This window comes from Camelina sativa, chromosome 11 (assembly GCF_030686135.1).
Source record: "Camelina sativa cultivar CO46 ecotype springtype chromosome 11, ASM3068613v1".
In the NCBI taxonomy this organism is placed as follows: domain Eukaryota; kingdom Viridiplantae; phylum Streptophyta; class Magnoliopsida; order Brassicales; family Brassicaceae; genus Camelina; species Camelina sativa.
This window is the reverse complement of record NC_141890.1, coordinates 7,864,733-7,888,610: the sequence shown is the minus strand read 5'-3', so window position 1 is coordinate 7,888,610 and position 23,878 is coordinate 7,864,733. Positions and strand designations below refer to the sequence as shown.

General features: G+C 36.5%; 3 protein-coding genes and 1 pseudogene across 3 annotated transcripts; 2 read left to right on the top strand and 2 right to left on the bottom strand.

Moving 5' to 3' along the window:
• Nucleotides 1-459: 459 nt before the first annotated feature.
• Nucleotides 460-3,965, bottom strand: LOC104722433 (phosphate transporter PHO1 homolog 4). The gene is made up of 11 exons (XM_010440589.2): nt 3,232-3,965; nt 2,845-3,134; nt 2,689-2,760; nt 2,475-2,604; nt 2,256-2,376; nt 1,912-2,170; nt 1,714-1,818; nt 1,600-1,644; nt 1,089-1,520; nt 868-1,004; nt 460-779 (listed from the first exon to the last, which is right to left on the bottom strand). Exons 1-11 carry the CDS (start codon nt 3,776-3,778, stop codon nt 680-682), a joined length of 2,238 nt encoding a protein of 745 aa, XP_010438891.1. The 5' UTR covers nt 3,779-3,965; the 3' UTR covers nt 460-679.
• A 2,719-nt stretch (nt 3,966-6,684) lies between these two features.
• On the top strand, nt 6,685-10,034 carry LOC104722432 (protein trichome birefringence-like 18). The gene is made up of 4 exons (XM_010440588.3): nt 6,685-7,119; nt 7,385-8,093; nt 8,605-8,879; nt 8,992-10,034. Exons 2-4 carry the CDS (start codon nt 7,568-7,570, stop codon nt 9,811-9,813), a joined length of 1,623 nt encoding a protein of 540 aa, XP_010438890.2. The 5' UTR covers nt 6,685-7,119; nt 7,385-7,567; the 3' UTR covers nt 9,814-10,034.
• A 133-nt stretch (nt 10,035-10,167) lies between these two features.
• Nucleotides 10,168-12,414, top strand: LOC104722431 (ATP-dependent Clp protease ATP-binding subunit CLPT1, chloroplastic). Its single transcript, XM_010440587.3, has 6 exons — nt 10,168-10,439; nt 10,540-10,575; nt 10,655-10,764; nt 11,567-11,746; nt 11,841-11,968; nt 12,052-12,414. The coding sequence occupies exons 1-6, from the start codon at nt 10,201-10,203 to the stop codon at nt 12,094-12,096; spliced, it is 738 nt and encodes a 245-aa protein (XP_010438889.1). The 5' UTR covers nt 10,168-10,200; the 3' UTR covers nt 12,097-12,414.
• A 113-nt stretch (nt 12,415-12,527) lies between these two features.
• On the bottom strand, nt 12,528-21,962 carry LOC147933738 (putative FBD-associated F-box protein At1g05080; annotated as a pseudogene).
• Nucleotides 21,963-23,878: the final 1,916 nt, after the last annotated feature.

Genomic DNA, 23,878 nt, shown 5'->3' with positions numbered 1-23,878 from the left:
ACGACTGATTAAGTGGAAACCACCTGGGGAGGGTTGGGTAAAGCTGAACACGGATGGGGCGTCTCGTGGGAACTCGGGGTTAGTTGCGGCGGGCGGGATTGTACGGGATCACGACGGCAACTGGTGTGTGGGATTCTTGTTGAACATCGGTATATGTTCAGCACCATTAGCAGAGTTATGGGGGCGTATTATGGGTTGTATGTGGCTTGGGAAAGACGGTATAGGCGGGTGGAACTGGAGATAGACTTCGAGATAGTGGTAGGTTTTTTAACGACATGGATCAATGATTCACAAATTTTGTCCTTCCTAGTACATTTGTGGTATGGCTTGATGTCGCGTGACTGGATAGTACGCATTTCTCACGTGTATAGGGAAGCGAACCGTTTGGCGGATAGTTTGGCTAACTATGTTTTCACATTGCCTCCGGGTTTTCACTTGTTTGACATGATGCTTATCTTGTGACACTAGAATGACATGATGCTTATCTTGTCAAAATCTGAAGGGGTAGTGTGCAAACGGGTACGAGTGTCCTTTTTCTTCTGCGTTTTGTTGTATTCTTTAACCAAGTTAGGTCAAGTGTTTGTATCAAAGGTATTTTGGTAAAAACCAAGTATTTCTTTTTTTTTTTTTTTTTTTTTTGTTAAAGGGTATTCAAGACCAAGTATTTCTTGGGAAGCAGCTAATTGTTATGATCTCCGTCTTCCTCGTAGTTGAACGGTAACGGTACAGTTTTGAACGCTCTGTATCTCCCAACGTTGTTCAAATGCTCATTCTCCAGCCTAATCAAAAACAAAAACAAAATTTAATTTTAATTGTGTGTAGATGTAGATCCACCGAAAACACGTTTTCTCAGTGTTTGAAGCTTACCTGAAGAAGCTCCAGATACCTCTGCGTATGATCTCAAGGCAAGCCAGAAGGGCCACCATAGTTTCTCTATGCAAGAAAGAGAATTTCAGATTCAATACTGTTTGCAGCCACACTAGCCTCAACAAAACATTCAGGACCTGCCAAGTACATGAAGCTACACTCTTCACAATAATGTTAAGAGAGAAAAGACAAAAACAGAGGATATTGTTGTTAGCTCTCACCATTGCAGCGTAGTACACGGTTTTGTGAGGAACAAGAAGCTTGTCTCTCAAGAAACTGTTTTTACATCCTCTTTGAAGCAATCCCCAGTCAACTACAATGTCCCAATAAGTTCCGTAAAACGTTGCAACTCCCGAGAATACCCAAGCTGTGATGTTCCATGTGGTTCCTCTGTTTAGAGTGTAAGCTGTTCTGAGACAAGCTGCGATGATGGTTAAGAGATACTTGATGGCATTGTACCCATGACACAGATCTTTTTCTTCTATTATTCTTCGAATGCACTGAAGAAGTCGTAACCAGTAAGGTATGACGGCAACGATGAAGTAGAATGTTGTGAATCCAATGTTTGATGTGCACGTGTTTCGTCTTCTGTGTCTGAAATCTCCAAATCCATAGTAACACATGTAGAACTCTAGACTCCTCAGAGCTTGTACCTGCATTGATTATTTAAATCAGAAGTCCTCAATCAAAATAAGTATGGAACGAGTTTTGGAGTATTTAATCTTCTCAGACCTGGCTTGTTAGCTGATCTGCCAAGAAAAAGTCCGGAAGATTCACCTGCAAGAATGGTAACATTTTATTTAATGTGATTTGGTTCAAATGAGTATCAGAAGTTGTTGTTGGTACCGTGTAAAATGGTGCAGCGATGCAGCGGAACAGGACTGCGAGGAAGAAGTATCGGCTGGACCGATACAAAATGTTTAAGGGGCAGAGAACAATGGCGATCACTAGCTGTAATGTGCAGAGGAACAGATCTCAATCAAACGCAAATTAAGGATTAAGTTGTGAATTGTAATGAGAGAGAGAGATAGAGAAGGAACTTACGACGAGGAGAAAGAGGGGAACAAGTTCGGTGACTGTTCTGTAGTCTTTTGTTTCAGCATCCATTTCCATGTCAAGGTTTACTAAGACAGCACACAAAGAAAGTGTACCAAGACCAAAGCTGAGAAGTAGAACATGTCTGTAACCAAGTTCAGTTCCTTGTTTGAATCCAAAGATGAAGGAGTAATTCACACGGTATCGCCTCCAGAAGTAAATATTAGCAGCGTACATGATCATGTGCAAAACTACAAACCCAAAGAACCTGCAAATGAAATGTATATATATATATATCTTCTCAAGAATGTTACAGAGGAAGTGTTTGGTTTGTATATGGTCGTTTCACTGACCTATAAAGAGGGAACATTGTTTCCATATAAGTTCTTTGTCCCAGTGTTCCCATGATATTACGGGCATGGATGATCAAACCAAGAGCTACTATGAGAGATACACCACAGCCAAAAAAGAAGCCTAGAAAAAACAACACAAAACAGAAAACAGAACAAAATGATGAACTAGTCTTGACAATACATGTCAAAGATTTGATATTGTAGTGTTTCTATGTATACCGGTGGAAAACGTTATAAGATGACGTTCTTTGTTTATTTTTGGTCTTAAGAGGCTCATCCCTTGCCTCCGGTTTGAATTGGAGAAGTGTTCAATGAAAATAGACTCAACTTTAAGCAAATGTTGATGAACCTGCACATCGTCAAAGCTCAAGTTGCATTTTTTGTAGATAGAAGAAGAATAAGTTGTATTATAAAAAAACTTAAATATGCTTACTTCATCGGAGCTACTGAGGTAAGACCTATCCACCATTTCCATATACAGTTTCGCAGCATTTCGTTTGGCTATCTAAAGAGGAGAACATATCAACCATTATATTAAACTTGGGTAAATGTCACTAAAAAAAAAGCTTGTCAAAATAATGTTAAGTACCTTATCATACTTCTTCATGATCTTGGAAACAGCAGAAGCGTTCAAGAAGCTGTAATTTTTAAGATGTCGAAGCTTCTGATAGAACTCAATGAACGCTATCTGAAGTCGCTTCTCGACTTCCTTGAGATTCTCTCTTGTGAATTTGAGCTCGTCCTGCTTACGGACCTTGAGGATGGTTTTTATTGCGGACAGAGGAGTAATTTCTCGAGTCTTGTTCATCCTGATGCGCTCAAGAATACTCTCTTTCGATGTGTCATCATCGTTCCTCATTAGATCAGCTAACGCTACTCCTGATTAATCAAAACATTAAGATTTATAAAAAAATTAATCTCCACAAAGCAAAAAAACTGAAATTAAAACAGGAAGTGAGAATTGAAACTCACTTACTGTGTTCTCTAGACTTGGAAGATGATCCAACCTCAGAAGCTAAGCCATTGATGTCTACTGAAACTGAATCAAAGACAGAAGGTTTCTTTACATCCATAACTTTGTGTCTGAAAGCAATCAAAGCATCCATCTGTTTGTTCAAAGCCAGAGCCTCATTCCTCGCTGTCTCCACTTTCAGCCTGTAAAAGTTATTCACCTTGTTGAATTCTCGATCTAGGGTTCTAAAGAAGGTAACCTCAAAGTCTCCACCTGCTTCCCCGGCCTTCAAAAACGTAGTCTCGTAGGTCGTCGTCGTCGTCGTCTCGAGCTCTTCTTCGTCCCGTATCACAGTGTTGACGACAATGTCGTGATTCTCAAAGACCGAGGTGTCGCGGTTGTACCGTCTGGTTAGGTTGCGTGCGAAGGAAGGAGTGTTCTGGCTATTGGAATCTGAATTCTTCCTGGAAGCTTGGATGTCTTGAAGAATGGTTTTGAGGTGTGCGTAATCTATGTAAGCTTCTTGCCATTCTGGGATCATTTGAGACACAAACTCCTTTCCAAATCTCATTCTTCGTTTTCTCTTCTTCACAATTTTCAGAACCTTTTTTGTTTATTCAATTTGTCTCTTAGATGTCGAAGTGTGTACAGTGAGAGTCTCAATTTAAGAATCTTTTCTGTCTTTGGAACAAAAATGGAAAAAAGGATACTCGAGTTTTTGACTTTTGGGGTTTGAGTGATGCTGAAAGGTTTGTTTTAGAGAGGTAGACCAGGTCTTAAGTCTTAACTTAGCCAACAAATTACATGAATTTGTTTTCCTCCACAATTAAACAATCAAAAGTCAAAACTCCCAAAAAATATTAACTATGATTTTATTTTGGTCTTGTTACATCATTACAAATGATATCAATTGATCTGATCTAACTAACTGTTAACACATAGATCCACAAAAGATAGCTCCATATGCACCATATTTAATTATTTATGATAGGATAATATATTCTCAGGCCTCAGCGACACACTCAAGTTTACAAAACATTATATTTGATATGTTTTAGACCAATAATTCACACTAAAAAAAATGCATTGTATGAAAAAAGAAAAGAAAGACATACATGATGTATTAGTTAGGTGTATAGGTTGTAAATTTTATAGAAAATTATGAAAAAAAAAGAAAAGAAAAAGAAACAGATAACGTTTAACTAACCATGCACGTTTCATTACTCATTAGTTCAGTAATTTTCCATTACCAATAAAAATGTTGCTATAACTAGAAGTTTGATTATAGTTCCATTAAAAAAATAAGGCCTGTTCTGTATTTCGATTAGGACTCTCGATATTTTTAGAATCAACCCTGCATGTGACATGTCAATGAGCTTACTAAATATGTTAGTCAAATGTCAATGTGCTAATTAAATACATGTATATATATGACATATCAACGTCCACTTGAGAATATAGAAACGAAGCTGTATAAGATTTAGTTTTGGTCAATGAATGAATGGGGTGTTTAAGCGCGTAAAATTATATACTCGTAACTCGTAACCTTATCTCTTTTAGGAGATTCTCTGGTTTGTCATCACCTGAAAATTAAGCGATGTGTAATATCTTCTACATTAGTTGACAAAAAAAAAAAGGAATCTCATCATGTATATTGTCGTCTATTATTGTGCATCCGTTCAGAAGCGAGTCCAATTTACTTATCTTATACGTAGGTAAATAAATGAGTATATTTATATCTAAAAAGATCACCAATCCATATTTGATTCGGGAAGGGATCATAGAACTTTATTTTAATGAATGGAATGCATGTCGGTTGTCAAAAAAATAAGAACAAGTACACACAAATAAAAAGAAGTTTAATAACTAGTGACCGACTTTTGAATATTTTTGATTAAAAAAAATTCTTAAAAAAGAGTTATGAGCGAATTAAAAGGTTTTAAAAACTTGTTTTCTAGCTAGCTTGGTTGACTTTTTCAACCGATTGGACATAGTTTTAATATTTAAACGGGGATTATGTGCATAACGTATAGATTTACAAACAGTTGGTTTAGTAGCAATTATTCAAATAATATATACCTGTGCTACTAGGAGTAGAAACTAGTAACTACATGTCCTACATTAACTAGCAGAATCTATAATTCGTTCACAGACAGCACAGTAAGAGTTTTTGTGAGTGACCATTTCTTCTTTCTTCCTTTTTTTTATTTGTAAGCAAGAAGTCCTAAAATATCAAAGTTTCAGAATGTTCTGAAATCAAATGTCAAGTTACTGTGTTGGCCTTAAATCAGTACTATGCATATATACATATGTAAAAAAATTAATATAATCACCTACTACTCGTTATGGAGGCACTACTGTTGTAGGGGTTTCAGCCTCAAGTTACTACTTGGATTAATGAAGGTACGTATGAAGTAGTTACTACTCAAAAAGAAAATAAAACTATGTATTATCACGAAACAACTCATCGATGGTCGTTACCCAATAAGGCAATAACAATGAACAAAACTTGATCTGATATCACAAATTCGACATCTACACATGTGCCGTTGTTGACCTTGGAAACTACGTGCCGTCTCGATTGACTAGCACGAACTATAATTCCGCTCACAAATGCACTCATCAAATATGTTATTCTTGGATAACTTAGTCGAACATTTACGAATCAATTCTCAAATCATAAAAAAGTCCAGCCCATCAAAAACAATCTTATAATATTATGTTTACTAAAAGCAATTTCGCATTTAGGGCGCAAGAGAAGTGTTAAGGTAAGAAAGAAGATGAACTAAATATATACAAATTGAAAATTTAGAATGTATTGAAATAAAAAATGGTAAACTATTGTAGTAGCCCTAAACCATTAGATGCTTGTGTACGTATGTGTTTATATGAGGATCAATAAAGTATGGTAAATTCGTAATATAGTAAACATTTCCATTTTTCCTAGTTTATTCTCCTTAATGACTAAATGTAAAGTTTCCATTTTTGCTAGTTAATCATTCTTTAGTGACCAAATGTAAAACCTAAAAATTTAATAGATGAGTTGTATTTGAAAATAGATATACAGTATATAGGTATAGTTAGCAACTATACGTATGTAAAAAAGAAGAAGAAAACACGAGTAAAAAAAATAAATAAATCGTGGCCTTTTAAGAGAAACAAAATGGAATCAGCAGATCTCATAAAATTTATGGCAATCCCCACCGGTGTATTAGTCATCATCATCATGTTAGGTTGTAGTATATGGTTTTTGCTGTCGCGCTGATCGATCAAAACTTTATGCCTAGTTTTGGAGACCTCCAAAATTGAAGCTATTTTTTCAAGTCATTTTTTTTTGTCTGTTATGATGAAATTGTATTAAGAAATGCAATGCTGCAATATTCATCAATAAATTAAGTTTTTTTTTTTCTGGTTGGTTGGTTCATTACATTTTACGTTTATATATATGATTACTCGTACCCGTTTACGAAGAACGATATCGGCAAAAATTCGAAAACTACGCATGCGGTGTTGACCTCTTTGGAGGTAACAACACGAATGGGTAGTATGGTAACTTAACATATGACGCGTGGTTGTCTACGCGCCGTCTCGATCGCTTAGATCACAATTCATTCACACACACGGACGGCGTTAATGGCTCCGAAAGAAGAAAACAAATGATTAAAAAAATCGATTTCGTGCTCCCTTAATTATTTCCGGAGGGGAGATAATTAATTAATTAAAACTTGGTTTAAAAACTTTAATTATATATAACTAACCTTTTTTGTTTAATTTTTTTTTGTTACTATTCTTCACTGTTGTTGATTTCTTGTGAATCTTCTTCTTCTGAGCGACGAGCTCGCTTAACGAACAAGACGAACAAGGAAGATCTTCAGATCATTTGCTATTTTTCTGGTGACTCGGTGTTTCAAGGTACCTTAGTTTCTCTTTTGTTCTTTGTTCGTTTTTGGATCTATTCTCTCGTCGTGATGAAGATGAATCTTGTGAATAATCTGACGGTGAAGCATACGTAATGCTTTTTTGGGAGCTGAATCTGAGTTGTATTCACATTATTTTCTGGATTTTGATTCCTGATTTGTGCAATTAGATGGAATGTTTCACAAAAGTTACCTTTATTAGATTGAGTTTAAATCTATTAAGATCGATGATTTTGATTTTGATTGAGTTACTTTTCCAGATTTCAGTGTTTTCGATCCTGAAGAAGAGGAGATCTATTGCGCTTTAGTTCAGTGGGAGGATTTTGCATGGTTACTGAAGAATACACATTTTTGTTTGAAGGAATGGTGATAGTAGTGGCTTATCATCACCTATAGAGAGGCTCTGTTCTTCTTTGTTCTGGGTATCTTAAGGGGGGTTAGCCATGGCTTTTGGTTCTCCTAGGAATTCTATATTCGCCGCTGGATTCCCTCGGAGGGTGTCTACTACTGCCATTGCCATAGGCGGATTGGCTTCGTTTTTTGTTTTCGGATTGTTGCTTCGTCTTTCGTATCCAAACGGTTCTTCAGTCGGTGGCGTGTTTTATGGATTTGGGACTCCTGAACAGGTTGAAGTTCCTTTGATTTTGAGCAACCATACTGTAAAAGGCCTTCAGAAGAGTAGCGACATCAATGCGTTTGATAGCAATCCGACTCCTGATTCTAGCTCAGGCTCACCAGGTGACGTTAGCAAAAACTTGCCACCTCCAGATTTCGATAGTGGTAGGCAGGTGGAGAAACAACCTTTGACACAAGAAAAAGAGGAAAAGGTTTCTTTGGATACAACTGAGAAGATTAATGTTCCGTCAGATGAAGGTGAAGCCAATGACACCAAGGCTGAAGAAACTCCAAGTTCATCATCAGCTCCTCCACATGATGATGACTCCTCTGAAACTGCGTCTTCAGAACCTGGTACTGTTCTCTTTAAACACTCTAGATCCAATTTACGTAGCATTTCGCCTATTTGGAACATCTTGATTTATGGTAGCTTAATTTGATATAAACAAAGAAACGGGTAAGGGAATGTTATACATTGAGTTTTGCATTTCTATGGCAAAAGGCTTGTGTTTGTGACAGTACTAAAGAAGTTCAGCGGCTTAACTCTTAGCTATAGGCTAGTGTATCTATTCTAGCCAAGGACTGAATGTAGCAGATTAAGAGTTTTTCAGTTGGTTAGGGAGCAGATAGTGAGTTCTGGGCTCTGAAAAGGTGGTCTGAGCATATTGTTCTAGGATTTGAACTTTATAGGCTTTCTTAGGGCATTTGGTTGAGAGTTCTCTATGTTTTGGTGAATTGGAGTAAGAAATGTGGTTTCATAGCTTTGTTCTTGTCAGTTTTCCTTGCTTCTCAGGATTCTAGCTGTTCCACGTTTTATATAACTATTATGAGTTTATGGCTTACTCAATTCTTTGATTGTTTGTAGAGTGTGATTTGTATCAAGGTAGTTGGTTTTATGACCCTGGGGGACCTCTGTACACAAACAACTCTTGCCCTGTCCTGACGCAGATGCAGAACTGCCAGGGCAATGGAAGACCTGACAAGGGATATGAGAATTGGAGATGGAAACCGTCTCAGTGTGACCTTCCTCGGTTTGATGCCAGGAAATTTCTTGAATTAATGAGTCACAAGACACTAGCCTTTATAGGAGATTCAGTAGCTCGAAATCAGATGGAGTCCATGTTGTGCCTTCTTTGGCAGGCAAGTAATTCAAATATTGGTGAAAAAACCAGTATAAAAGATCTATTGTGTTACTTTATTCAGCTTCATGAACGTGTATATTATATAAACGTACGTAGGTTGCTGTTTTCAGGTTGAAACACCAGTCAATCGAGGGAGCCGAAAGATGCAGAGGTGGTATTTTAAGAAATCATCAGTAATGATTGCCCGTATATGGTCATCTTGGCTCGTCCATCAGTTCAACGAAAAATTCGATTATGCTTCTGAAGGTGTCACAAAACTAAAGCTGGATCTTCCTGATGAGCGCATAATGGAAGCTATCCCGAAATTCGACGTGGTTGTCCTGTCATCAGGGCACTGGTTTGCAAAGCAGTCTGTCTACATATTGAAAGACGAGATTGTGGGAGGCCAATTATGGTGGCCAGACAAATCAAAACCAATGAAAGTCAATAACGTGGATGCATTCGGAATATCAGTTGAAACAATCCTTAAGTCCATGGCTACACACCCGAACTACAGCGGTTTGACCATTGTGAGAACATTCTCACCTGATCACTACGAGGGTGGTGCTTGGAACACAGGTGGTTCATGCACCGGGAAAGAAGAACCCATCGTTTCGGGGAAACTAGTGAAAAACGGATTCACAGAGATAATGCACGAGAAGCAGGCGACGGGATATAACCAAGCCGTGGATACAGTCGCAGATAACTTGAAGCCAAAATTAAAGCTGATGGATATTACAGAGGCATTTGGATATCGCCACGATGGTCATCCTGGTCCGTACAGGAACCCTGACCCGAACAAGATCACTAAAAGGGGACCAGATGGACGGCCTCCGCCTCAGGACTGCTTGCACTGGTGCATGCCAGGTCCGGTCGATACATGGAACGAAATGGTATTGGAACTGATAAGGAGAGACTTGGAAGGCATGAAAAGGAAAAGCTCATCAATTTGACTTGGTTTGAAAAGTCAAGGCTGAGAGAGCAAAATACTACACTACATGACTTATATACACTATGAATCTGATTCTTGATTACTACTGATAAACCGAATATTATAAAACTCACTTGTAGATTTGTTTGCCAGCCAGGGTGAGTTAGGATTAGGATTGTTTCAGATCATATATGTTCCACTATACTTCTTGAGATTGAAAGTTATATTTTTTTTTTACTTAAATGGAGTTTGGAGTTATGAGTTGAGGTTATTATATTCATACTAGTCGAAATGTTATAACTTATGTAAAATTGAGGGGTTGATTTGCAAAAACAGTTTGGTCTGTAATAGTCGTCTATCTCTCTACCACTCTCTCACCCAAGAGCTTTGATTCAACTTCAGAGTGAAAATGGCGTCGTACACGCTATCGTTTATCCCATTGACGCTCTCTAATCCTCGGATCTTTGTTTCCAGACAAAACGGATCTTTCTCCTCTTCGTCTTCTTCTTCTTCTTCTTCTTCTCCGATTCCGCTTACTTCTTCTCTGTTAGGTAAGAAGCTTCTGGTGACACAACCGTCGCGACGCAGCTTCGTCTCCAAGCACAGGTGCTTGACCTCGGCCAGCACAGTCTTAAACGTCCCAACTGCGTGAGTTTTTGATTTGGCATACATCTTTATATTTTTCTGGGTTTTTTTCTTTACCACGGAAATTGGAAGCTTAGGGTTGTAAGGTTGAATTTTTTTTCAGGCAACCGGAGAATGGTTCTTCAGATAAGATCCCAAAGTGAGTTCACACGAAACTACGTATCCACAATTCTAGGTTTGAATTGTTTTGATGGGAGGTTTATCTGTTTCGTTTTTAGATGGTCAGCGAGAGCTATAAAATCACTTGCAATGGGGGAATTGGAGGCTAGGAAGCTCAAGTATCCAAGCACAGGGACTGAAGCCATTCTCATGGGTATCTTAGTCGAAGGTTTGTGATTCCTGAGACTTGTATTTGCTTCAGCTTTTTGGTTACTGCGTCGTCTAGTTCAGATTCTGGTTTCTGGGTGATATATATATATATATATATATATATATGTTTTGTCATTGTTCAAAGCTTGGATTTCGTTTCGAGGAGTTAGTTGTTTACAGTAATAGGCTCTGGGAAGATTGCTTTAGCCTAAGTGTGTGCTTCAAGTCATCTGAGCTTACTTAATCTAACATATGTATAAGCGAGGGTTTCAATGATTGGGTGTTCCTATGGGAAATGTTTTTGCTTCTCTTATTCATTAACAACGTTATTCTGTTTATTCAGTTGTGGAATGACTTATATTGCTTGTTAGAGGAGACTTTTTATTGTCAAAAGTGAAAACAGGAAACTGAAAGTCTTACATTTTGTTTTAAGAGAACTGTATAAGATAATGCTGGTAAAGATTTCTCTGTCTCACTTTGTGCTTCAGTTCACCTGCTTAACTGATTCTGAGCTTTTAAGTTTTGGCTCTGTTTGTTCCTATAAAAACAAAATCCATGTGGGATGAGATTTTTGCTACTATCTTTTTGTAACTTAACCACAAAGAAAAAACTGAAACGTTATGTTCAGTACTTCAGTTGTGGAATGCGTATCTGTTTCTTGTTGAAAAACAAGCAAGGGGAATTGAATTGGGTAGAGTCATCAGAAATAGACCTTTACATTCCACAGCTCTTAGTTCTGTTATTCAAAAGGCAGTTATGGTGACATTCTGTGATTTACTGACGTTTATTAACCTTGTTATAGTCTCTTTTTCTCATTTCAGGCACTAGCACAGTTGCTAAGTTCCTCAGGGGGAATGGAGTCACACTTTTTAAGGTGCGAGATGAGACGATAAGCCTGCTAGGTAAATCAGACATGTACTTTTTCAGCCCAGAGCATCCTCCTCTAACTGAGCCAGCTCAAAAGGCCATTGCCTGGGCCATTGATGAGAAGAATAAATCTGGTGTGCATAAACAACACCTTCTTAATATTTGTCTGATCCTCGTTGTTTCCTATCCATTATATTGTATATCTAACTGAAACTGTTTGTTCATTAGCTGTGGATGGTGAACTAACCACGGCATACTTGCTTCTGGGGATTTGGTCTCAAAAGGATTCAGCAGCCCGCCAGATTTTGGAGAAGCTCGGGTTCAACGAAGATAAAGCCAAAGAAGTTGAGAAATCGGTAAGTTTTGAAAACCCTTGAATCCAACAGGATAGAAAAGCTTTCTCAAAGTCACAACTATTCGAGCGTTTTGTTGGCTGCAGATGAATGAAGATGTCGATTTGAGCTTCAAGAAACAAGGTCAATAGTGATGAGGTTTATATCAATCAGCAAAGCTTCTGTAACTGTATATGGAGTAGCAAAAGCAACTCTTTGATTAAAGATTCGGCAAAAAGACCACTCTCTAGAAGGAATCACTTTATCGAGCTAAGACATTTGCAGGGCTTCATTAGCATTCACTTTCAGTACTTGTTTGTTGTTAGTTTCGTTTAGCTTTTTTGTATTATCACAATATACAAACTCTGGAATAGTGCTTTGATTCTCGGATGGGTTTATGTCACTAAAAGGGATCAACATGCATAATTCCACATCTGTCGAGTGATGATTGACTCCTTGTTTTCTTTCTATTTATGCTGTGCATTCTGTTTTTTCTTGAGCTGGACTGAAATTATACTGAATTGATTTTAAAAAAAAAAGTTTGCAGTAGAAGTAAACTGTGATTTCAATGGTCAAAAAGTCGTTAATTTCCAATTGTTTGCGTAGATTCGAACAGAAGCCGACATGGTTCAGAATATCTACGCAAAGCACGCAGCTCCTCCATTATGTTGTCTTTGTTTAGAGGGTCTAAGCTTGTTCCCAGATAGATTGTCGCCGTCTTTAAACACTCGGAGTAGTATAGGATGAATCTCACCAATTCTTTCTCTTCTTCTCTTCCTTTGTAGTCTATTTAACTCAAACTTCTCCAGGCTTGAATCCAAGCATTCGGGATAAGAGCCCCTTTGAGTCCACGTAGCAGATGCGATAGCGGGTTCATAGGTTGATCTCTGTAAAACAACAACAATACGTTTTAATACATTAAAAGCATTGTAACTCACGTTAGTATTTTTTTATATATACAGTTAAGTCCATGGTGAGGGATATACGTACATATTCAATTGTAAGAGACTTTAGTTTCGGAGTATTTGCAAGAAAAGGTTTAAGTGAATCCATCCAGTCCGAGTCACATGGAGATATCTTACACTTTGTAAGCTGAGAGAATCTGATGTCGCTACAACACACAATCTGCATGCGAGGGTGAAAGAAAACAAAAAAAAATAAAATAAAGATAAGTAATATGCAACATGCCAACATTAATTAATGCGTTCATGTATCATGGTTTTTGTGGTTTTTAACCATAATATAAAGAGTTTTTTAGAGTCTTTTGATTTGTCTTCTAGAATGTTTTTTGCGTCTTTACAGGTTTTCTAAGATTTTAGCATGGATGGAGCAAAGTAGAGCAATTTGGATCATTTTGGAGCATTAATCCCGAAGAAACGAACTTGGAGTCAGAACAAAGACGGAGTGTCGATCGACACTGTGTTTAGCCAACGAGAGAATCAAGTTTTAGAAGTTTCACAAATTCAGCCAAAATTTTCCATATTTGCAACACAAGTCCCTGACGTGTTTTAGGACATATAAATAGTATTTTAAGGTTTTGCAAACCCTTAAGTTATTTTTTAGCAAGTTTTATTTTCCTGCAACCCTGTGAGATTTTGAGAGCTTTGGAGAAAGAGAGATCTGCTTTGTAGAAGAAGAATTCTTGAACTCCCTTTTATTCTTTTAATTTCAATTGCTTATTATTCAGAATTATGTTTTGTTCTTCATTAAACATGTCTGAGTAATTTGCTTGTTAGGTTTAGGGTTTTTCATAGGGTTTTTATGACTTATTAGATCTGTGATTTTTAGGGTTCTTAATCTTTTATGATCTTCATCCTTGGTTGTTCTTCACAATAATTCTTGATTGATCACCTAAAATTATTATCTTAGGGAAATAAATTGATATGAGAATATAATTGTTTTCCTGATTAAACCATTGATGAGCAAAATTACTTCTTGCAAAGAGATTTGATTTAGTGATTTTGTGAACAATCTAAACCTTATTTTTAAAGCTGATTTATTACCTAGAATTTTGTAAAGAGATTTGGATTTTCTGGTTTTAAATTTAGATAATTTTTGCAGTGAGAACTGATTTATTTTACAAAGGTGTTTAGAGTTCTAGATCTGTTATTAATTGCTTGAATCCTAATTATTTCTTGATTTAATAATTTGTAATTTCCTGAGAAATTCCCTAGTCTTAGCTTTTTGATCTTCTGAATTTACAACAGCTTTTATTTAATACTTTGCATTGTTATTTCAATTTTAAATTAATATGTTTAACATAATTAAAAAATTCTATAATTTATTGTGTAGACTTGAGTCTTTGTGGAATTCGACCCCTAAGTACTGCAGTGATCTCTTAATTTGAGAGAGTAACTCTAGGGATTAATTTGAGCTTATCAAATTTTGGCGCCGTTGCCGGGGACTCTTTGATCTACCATTAGATTTGAGTTTTTGATTTTGTCTAAATTTTTCTTTTTATTTTCAACTAACATGTTTTTGTTTTTCTTCTCTTTGGTGTTTCAGGTGCATACCTCCTAGACCTCACACAAGGAGCAATAAGACTGATCTTATTGTGAATCTTTCAAACCAAGAGTTGGGAAAACTTGAGCGTGAGAACAGAAAAGCAGCAAAATCCTTGAAGATGGTTAACACAGTCATTCTGATGCGTGATGAGGATGGTGCTTTGAGGGATAAAGAGGGCCACTTGTGCAATGAGCAGGGCCGAAAGATTGATGCTGAGGGCAACATAATTGCTGAAGTTGTTGTTGGCGACGAGCAAGCTGCTGTTGTCGATGGTGTCGATCGACACCAACAAGGTATCGATCGACACCCCCTTCCTGCAGACGGACATGGAGCTGCAAACCACATTAACAATCCGGTTCGAAGACAGGAGAACAACCGAGACTTGATCAGGACCATTGCTGACTACAACCGGGCTGATCTTGTGTATGAGAACCGGTCTGCTATTGTTCCTCCTCCATTCAGAGGAATGATTTTGAGTTGAAACCTGCTTACTTTCAACTAGTTGGGCAGAGACCTTTCTCTAACCTGCCCAATGAGAAGCCTTTGGACCACATTGAGCATTTTGAGGATCTGGTGACTAGTATCAAGGTTAATGGAGTGACTGAGGACTACATCTTCTGCAAACTCTTCCCTTACTCACTTGTAGGAGAGGCATCTCAGTGGTTGAAACAGTTGCCAGCTGGATCATTGACAAATTGGCATGACGTCAAGGTGGCTTTCCTCAACTACTTCTATGATGATGCAATGTCAGATGAGTTGAGAGTCAAGCTGTCCTCCTTCAAACAAATACCAGATGAGGCTTTCAAGGCAGCTTGGGTGAGATTCAAAGCCTATCAGAGGGACTTTCCACACCATGGTTTTTCAAAGGTGCAGCTGTTGAGTATCTTTTTCAGAGGAATTGACTGGGAGTATCAGTTGGCTTTGGATGCTGCAAGCCATGGAAATTTCAAGACAAGATATCCTGAAGATGCTGAAGCTTTGATTGAGAATTTGGCTTCCAGTAATAGTACTAAGAGAGCTGATGCTGAAAGGAAGAGATTGCATGGAGGATTTGATTCAAACCAGTTAGCTTCAGTCAATGCTAAGCTAGATTCAGTGCATAATCTTCTTGTGGGTAAGAAATCGGTTCACTTTGCTGATGAAATTGAGACATTTGAGCCACCACTTGAGAAAGAGAATGAAGAAGCATATGTCAACTTTGTCTATGGAAATCAGGGTCAGAGATTCGGTGATCAGCAAAGCAACAAGACTTACAGTGAAAACTCTTTGGGCTACACTCCTAAGCCTGATTTTCAGAAGCAGCAACAAGGGAACAACTTCACAAGGATTTATGGGAACTCTTCCTATCAGTCTCCACCTCCACAAACTCCTTCTGAGAGTAGAATGGAGGCCATGCTTGAGCAGCTTCTTCAGGTACAGGAGAATATGACAGTGACATTCAATGGAAAAATCGACAATGTTTACAATGAGCTTACTGGGAGGATTGATGCACTGAATGTTCATGTTAAAAAGCTGGAGAGTCAAGTGACACAAACTGCTGGGTCTGTTAAAAGGCAAGAGGGTTTTCTCCCTGGAACCTAAGATTTTGCAGTTTCGGGTTCTGTCTGAGAGGGGTGTCGACCGACACCCAGGAGGTGTCGATCGACACCATCATCTGAAGTCGAGAGTTTGGTCAATTTCTCCCCTTGTTCTGCAGAAAAAAATTTCATCACCACTTTCATCTCTCACTGATATGGCATTGCAAGCAAGTGACACAAACCCCAAACATGCTTGCAATGCCATATCAGTGAGAGATGAAAGTGGTGATGAAATTTTTTTTCTGCAGAACAAGGGGAGAAATTGACCAAACTCTCGACTTCAGATGGTGTCGATCGACACCTCCTGGGTGTCGGTCGACACCCCTCTCAGACAGAACCCGAAACTGCAAAATCTTAGGTTCCAGCAGCTGTTGAGAGGGTGTACAAGCCTAAGATTCCTTTTCCTAAGCAAAGAAGGTCCAAGCAGGAGATTGAAGATGCTAGATGCAAGACAATGATGGACAAGGTGATGATTGAGATACCTTTAGTTGATGCAGTCAAGTTTTCTCCTGGACTTAAGCGGTATGTGAAAAGAATGGTATCAAATGGTTTGAGCCCTGGGGAAGGAGCACTACTTACAAAAGATGTTAGTGCAATTCTGTTAAACCATCCTAGTCAAAGAAAGAAAGAGAAGAAGCAAGAGGTGGTTGTTTCTAAGAAAGTGAGTGCAATGATTCAGTGTAGGACTACAGAGAAATTACCAGATCCTGGGAGCTTTGTAATTGATTGCACTATCTCTGCAGAACGGTTTGCTCACTCACTTTGTGATCTAGGCTCTAGTATTAACTTGATGCTGCATTCTGTTGCTGTGAAACTTGGGATGACAGAATTCAAGCCAACTAGATTATCTCTTATCTTAGCTGATAGATCTCAGAGAATTCCTGAAGGTGTCTTAGAGGATATTCCAATTAAGGTTGGGAACTTCATGATTCCCACTAACTTTGTGGTGCTGAAGTATGATAAAGAGCCTAATGATCCTCTCATCTTATCAAGATCTTTCTTGGCTACAGTTGGTGCAATCATAGATGTGCAGAAGGGACACATAACACTGAATGTGGAAGGTTTGAGTATGAATTTTGTGATGGACTCCACACTCCAGAGTCTACAGGTAAGGCCAAGGTACACATCTTCTGCACCTAATCTCCCTCCTATAATCAATAAGACCTTCAAAGATACAAAAATTGTTTTACAGTTAACCGAGCCACGAAATTATCGTAGAGCGCTTGTTTCTTCTGTTGATGATTTTGTAGGACATAAGAGAAGCATCCTTGGCAGACCTCACATCCTTGGAAGAACTCATGCACCTAAAGCTTATACACCACCTTGGATGATGAGACATTCCTCTCGGCAGCATTCATTGCCACTTTCCGATCCACCGGATGCCTGAGCTTCAACACAGTCAAGCTATTGACTGAAAACAAGCGCTTGGTGGGAGGCAACCCACTGGTAGGAACTACTTATCTTTCAATTTTTCTTTTAGGATTACTAACTTATTGATATTTGGTTTTGAGTTTTATTGTTTCAAAAAAAAAAAAAAAAAAAAAGTTTCAGACATCATTGATCAAGGAGGAGCATCGACCGACTCTCGGCAGCATTCATTGCCACTTTCCGATCCACCGGATGCCTGAGCTTCAACACAGTCAAGCTAATGACTGAAAACAAGCGCTTGGTGGGAGGCAACCCACTGGTAGGAACTACTTATCTTTCAATTTTTCTTTTAGGATTACTAACTTATTGATATTTGGTTTTGAGTTTTATTGTTTCAAAAAAAAAAAAAAAAAACAAACAAACAAACAAACAAATGAAAAAGTTTCAGACATCATTGATCAAGGAGGATAGGCCTGGGCAAAAAAACCGGACCCGAAAACCCGAACCGGATCCGACCCGAAAATATGGACCCAAATCCGAACCTGGAACCGGTAGAATACCCTATTGGGTCCTAATCTCCTAAACCCGAAGAACCGGAACCAAACCCGGAACCGAATGGGTACCCGACAAACCCAAAATAAAATAATATACATAAAATACTAGTTATATATATTTTTTTATAACATAGCTATTTAAAGTTACAACTTAAAATTCAAAAATATTTGTTTTTCCTAGATTAAAATACTCAAAATAAACAAAATTATATTGAAATGTTTAGCTATATTTTTTAAAAAATTAACCAATTTTTAAAAATTTAATTTTAATATTTAACATTAGAATTTCCGGGTAATCGGGTAAAATTCAGTTTATCGGTTAAATTTCGGGTAATCGGGTACAAAAAAACCCGAACCCGGATGATACCCGATTTTTTCGGGTATTTATAGGTTTTGAAATTTTAGATCTGAACCGATCTGAACCCGGTAAGACCCAAACTGAACCCGAACCGATATTTTCTGTTTACCCTATTGGGTCATAAATTCCTCTACGCGAAAAACCCGAACCCGATCGGTTCCTACTCGAACCCGACCCGAGTACCCAAATGCCTAGGGCTAAAGGAGGAGCATCGACCGACGCCACCTGGTCATCGGTCGACACCAGTTGGTATCCGAGAACTGTTCAAAATTTTCATACATTTTCCATAGATTTTTGTTTCTTTTTGCTTTCCTCTTACTTGATAACACTGGGGACAATGTTGTTTAAGTCTCGGGGAGGTTATCTACTAACTACATTTTTGTTTTTGAGTTTCAGTTGTGTCAGTCAAAACTATAAAGTTTGAGTCAAATTTTTCAAAATTTTTCTTTTTGTCTTTGGAAATTATGATCTTGACTAATGATTTCTCTTATTTGGCTAACACTCTAATGATTATTTGTTTATGTTTGATCTCAGAATTGAAGCTTAGAAAGACTATGAGCTTTATCAACAATCATGAAAGCCCTTATTCAATGGATATCTGATTGATCTAACGTTGTCTCAACTTTTATAATGATTTTAACTGGGCTTAATCTCTTACTTTGGGGTTGGAAATCAGTGGACTAGACTTCTTCTTCGGGCCATACAAGACAGTGAAATTCTTCAAAGTATGTCTCTCCTCTCTCTCTTCCCTTCAGTACTTTAAAAAGAAAGATCAGGAAAAAAAAGAGAATAAAAGATGAGATGATTTTGATCAATTTAGAGAAGTAGGTAAATTACCTGTGACCTCATTATTCTACTCTTGAGTTAGATGATCACACAAAGCTTGGAAGCGAGGGGTAGGTAAATTACCGATGACCCCGGTATTCGCTTACACCTTTGCTTAAAAAAAAAAAAAGAATTTTTTTTGGGGAGAAATCAACTCCTTTGAAGTGAGAAAAGGGAGAGGAAATGAGATGTATGAAGAATGTCTTGGCTTGAAGAGAGTCCATATACCACTGATCGATACACCAAGGTAAGAACTCACCTGTACTTGCTTTAATTTATGTAATGAGATGACAATGGAGATTTCAGAGATTCCAAAGGATTGTGGGATTTGAGTAAGGAATGTTGATGCTTATCATGGTTAAGTATAAGAAGTAAGTTTTTGAGTCAGGTAAATGAAGATTGTGAATAAGAATCATCATGCAATTGAGTGAGTTCCCAGTTTTCAAACCTCTTTCACAGGTGTAAACTTATGTTTTGCTTGAGGGAAAGTAAAGGCTAAGTCTGAGGGAGTTGATATATCATGGTTTTTGTGGTTTTTAACTATGATATAAGGAGTCTTTTAGAGTCTTTTGATTTGTCTTCTAGGATGTTTTTGAGTCTTTACAGGTTTTCTAGGATTTTAGCATGGATGAAGCAAAGTAGAGCAATTTGGATCATTTTGGAGCATTAATCCCGAAGAAACGAACTTGGAGTCAGAACAGAGAGGGAGTGTCAATCGACACTGCTTTAGCATCGCTCGACACCGTGTTTAGCCAACGAGAGAATCAAGTTTTGGAAGTTTCACAAATTCAGCCAAAGTTTTCCATATTTGCAACACAAGTCCCTGACGTGTTTTAGGATATATAAATAGTATTTTTAGGTTTTGCAAACCCTTAAGTTATTTTCTAGCAAGTTTTATTTTCCTGCAACACTGTGAGATTTTGAGAGCTTTGGAGAGAGAGAGATCTGCTTTGTAGAAGAAAAATTCTTGAACTCCCTTTTACTCTTTTAATTTCAATTGCTTATTATTCAGAATTATGTTTTGTTCTTCATTAAATATATCTGAGTAATTTGCTTGTTAGGTTTAGGGTTTTTCATAGGGTTTTTATGACTTATTAGATCTGTGATTTTTAGGGTTCTTAATCTTTTATGATCTTCATCCTTGGTTGTTCTTCACAATAATTCTTGATTGATCACCTAAAATTATTATCTTAGGGAAATAAATTGATATGAGAATATAATTGTTTTCCTGATTAAACCATTGATGAGCAAAATTACTTCTTGCAAAGAGATTTGATTTAGTGATTTTGTGAACAATCTAAACCTTATTTTTAAAGCTGATTTATTACCTAGAATTTTGTAAAGAGATTTGGATTTTCTGGTTTTAAATTTAGATAATTTTTGCAGAACTGATTTATTTTACAAAGGTGTTTAGAGTTCTAGATCTGTTCTTAATTGCTTGAATCCTAATTATTTCTTGATTTAATAATTTATAATTTTATGAGAAATTGCCTAGGCTTAGCTTTTTAATCTTCTTAATTTACAACAGCTTTTATTTAATACTTTACATTGTTATTTCAATTTTAAATTAATCTGTTTAGCATAATTAAAAAACTCTAAAATTTATTGTGTAGACTTGAGTCTTTGTGGAATTCGACCCCTAAATACTGCAGTGATCTCTTAATTTGATAGAATAGCTCTAGTATTAATTTGAGCATATCATGGGTTAACATGGAGCATAAAGAGAAAAAGAGAGTTACCATATCGTCGTCGGTCATCAAAACCAACTCAAGAGACGAGACCGAGGAAAAAGATGTTACAAACTTGTCAATGTTAGGGGAAGGCTGAATAACATCGATATAAACATCCTCAAAACGAGGCATGTGCTCGATATAAACATCCTCATAACTATAATCAGTGATGTTAAATTTTTTCAATGCTGGAGTATCCACAACTAAACACCTACCATTGTTATCTATGTCATCATAGTTAACATACGATAAACACGATAGAGTAGGCACTTTAACGCTAAACTTTGTCACATTATCATCCTTCTTTCTCTTCACGCTCAATTCGTCAAGAACGGGGCAGCTCGATAGGAAACTAACGAGAGAAGCCTCGTCTTCATACACCACATAGTGAAGGAAGAGATGTAAGAGGGATGGGAGGCAACAAGAAGAAGGGAAATCCACGAGAATCTTGTGGGAGAGAGTCAGATCCACGAGAGTTTCGCAGGTGTAGAGGCTCTTAGGCAACCTAGTTGGATCAGCGGACTAGCGAAGCTCGAATTCTAGCTTACGCATGCCGCCATCAACAGCCTTTGCAAGCAAATTTTCGAAACTAGCATCAGTAGGACATCGTGGACCGAGTTCTATACACAAGCTCTCTAAGACAGGTGCTTTGTGGAGTTCCCATGACTTAATAAGAAACCACCAAACGCTCTTCTTGCTCTCATCATCATCGTCATCATCGTCATCATCATCATCATCATCATCACCATCACCATCACCATCACCATCACCATCACCATCACCATCACCATCACCATCACCATCACCATCATCACCATCACCATCACCATCATCATCATCATCATCATCATCATCATCATCATCATCATCATTGTCTTCTTTGTACTCAAGTGAAGGTAACATCGTCTAGACGAACCGCCATCGGTTAGACAAAATCATGGTGGCTACTGCATCTTTAGTTGGGACAAGCAACAATATCGACACAAGCAAATCATCAGATAAAACGCTGATCCTGTCTTCAAAATCACAAACAATCTCTTCTACTCTCCCACCACAATTATTTTCGGCTGATTCTAGCATCTTCACTAGGCAAAACCCTAAGACACGACTTGGTTTGTGTTTGTGGAATTTTGGGTTGGAATCTCACAATTTGGTAAAATTAAATATCAATCTTATTATATAGTCCTTCGTTTTCAAATTTAGCAACTCTCATAATTATGACCCATCTTTATTATATAAAGTTGAGTTTTCAAAATTAGGATCATGACATGTGTCAAGTATACTGACAAGATGTTGACATGTATAAAAAAATTATTATTTTTCAAAACAGCTAATTAAGATAATAACATAAAAAATTATTGTTTTTCAAAACAATTAATTAACATTAAATTTACATAAAATTTACATCTTTATATTTTAAAAAAAATCCTAAATCAAAAAGGGAAATTGACAAAACTAGTATATTTTCCATTGTAAGCTAATTATATTATATGTGTTTTCTCAATTAGATTTTGACATGTATAAACAAAAAAATAATTCATTAAGCATGTATATTATTACTCCATGAAATAGTGAATACCAAATCTAAAAAATATAACATATGTTATGTCAAAATAATAATTATTTTTGAAACGTAATAAGAACAACTAATTAAGAAAATAACATTATATCTACATAAAATTTACATGTTTATATCAAAAGATTTAATCTTTGATTTTTTTTTCTGATATAATTTTGCCGATCTATTTTGGGTCTTTTATTTGTGCGAGTTCTTCAATGGAAGTTATCAGATGCAATGAAATGGAATCAAAATATATAAAGCCTACTAAATTAATCGAGGATGGAGACACTGATGAAGGTTCCAAAAGTAATTCTACAGTTAGTAGCGTTATAAGTTTCGAAGATTAGTCAGTGGTTGATGTATTTGGTCAAAATCTAGAGTTTTCTCTTCTAGATAATGTTAATGATTCCGATACTGAAACAAGAGCTGCTTGACTGAGTAATTTCGATTTTTTAATTTGGGAAGTTGGAAAGGCAAACCGTTTTAAAATTGGTTTCAAACCTGATTTATATGGGTTTTTTTGTACCGAATTTAGTTCTTAAACCGTTTAAATCCAGGTATATAAAGAAATATATGAGAACTTTTGATTTGGGTAGAAATACGTTGAGAACTTACGATTCAAGAATATTTGAGATGATGTCATAATTATAAGGCTTTATATATACAATCATGATTATAATATTCAAATTTTTGTTTTTATTATGTTATAGTATTAACTTTCTTTCAATTTCTCAACTTTGATTGGGTTGGTCATAAAATCATTGTAATAGAGTAGATAATTTTCACCAGTTGTTTATCTAAAATATCTTTGGAGTAAGAAAAATTTATGGTTAAAGAAATTATATCACAAAACAATTTTAGTAATTATAAGAACTATAATTATGCCAAGCAACATAAACTTTGTTTTTGATTTGTTTAAAAGACATTTTATAGGTGGTGATAAAGAACATACTTTAACAATAAAATAATTTAGGGTTAAAGAGCATATTTTTAATGGTGAAATATACAATAAAATTGTACGTGGTTACTATATAATATAATGCTTTGATGAATTCTTTGCATCTAAATATTTTGTAATAAGTTGTGAAACGTTTTTGAAATTTGACAATAATAATATTTTTAATGATGAGTATTTGGCAAAAGTTTTGGTGGGATGTAATTTAGCGTTAGATTATTGTAATAATTTTTATAATATATTAGAAATATAAAAATATAAATATGTGTATGAAGGTAAATAAAAATATGATTTTTTATTCTAACTAAAATTATTTATCTATTTACTTCAAGAAATAAAATTTCTTTTTATATTTTTAAAAAATTGTTAAGGGTTTAGGATTTATTCTCTTCAACGATTTTAATACTCGCACATCGTGCAGGCCCTTATCTAGTGTTAAAGAAATTATAACAAACAATATACAAAAAATAAAAACTGAATTAATAATCCTAAAAAATAAAA

Excerpts from the sequence above, each read along its gene's own strand:
- LOC104722433 (XM_010440589.2), bottom strand. The coding sequence starts at position 3,778 with ATGAGATTTGGAAAGGAGTTTGTGTCTCAAATGATCCCAGAATGGCAA. Across the intron at positions 3,135-3,231 it reads TTCCAAGTCTAGAGAACACA|GAGTAGCGTTAGCTGATCTA; the intron begins GTAAGTGAGTTT and ends TTGATTAATCAG. Across the intron at positions 2,377-2,474 it reads TCTTATAACGTTTTCCACCG|GCTTCTTTTTTGGCTGTGGT; the intron begins GTATACATAGAA and ends TGTTTTTTCTAG.
- LOC104722432 (XM_010440588.3), top strand. The coding sequence starts at position 7,568 with ATGGCTTTTGGTTCTCCTAGGAATTCTATATTCGCCGCTGGATTCCCT. Across the intron at positions 8,094-8,604 it reads AACTGCGTCTTCAGAACCTG|AGTGTGATTTGTATCAAGGT; the intron begins GTACTGTTCTCT and ends GATTGTTTGTAG. Across the intron at positions 8,880-8,991 it reads TGTTGTGCCTTCTTTGGCAG|GTTGAAACACCAGTCAATCG; the intron begins GCAAGTAATTCA and ends TGCTGTTTTCAG.
- LOC104722431 (XM_010440587.3), top strand. The coding sequence starts at position 10,201 with ATGGCGTCGTACACGCTATCGTTTATCCCATTGACGCTCTCTAATCCT. Across the intron at positions 10,440-10,539 it reads GTCTTAAACGTCCCAACTGC|GCAACCGGAGAATGGTTCTT; the intron begins GTGAGTTTTTGA and ends ATTTTTTTTCAG. Across the intron at positions 10,765-11,566 it reads CATGGGTATCTTAGTCGAAG|GCACTAGCACAGTTGCTAAG; the intron begins GTTTGTGATTCC and ends TTCTCATTTCAG.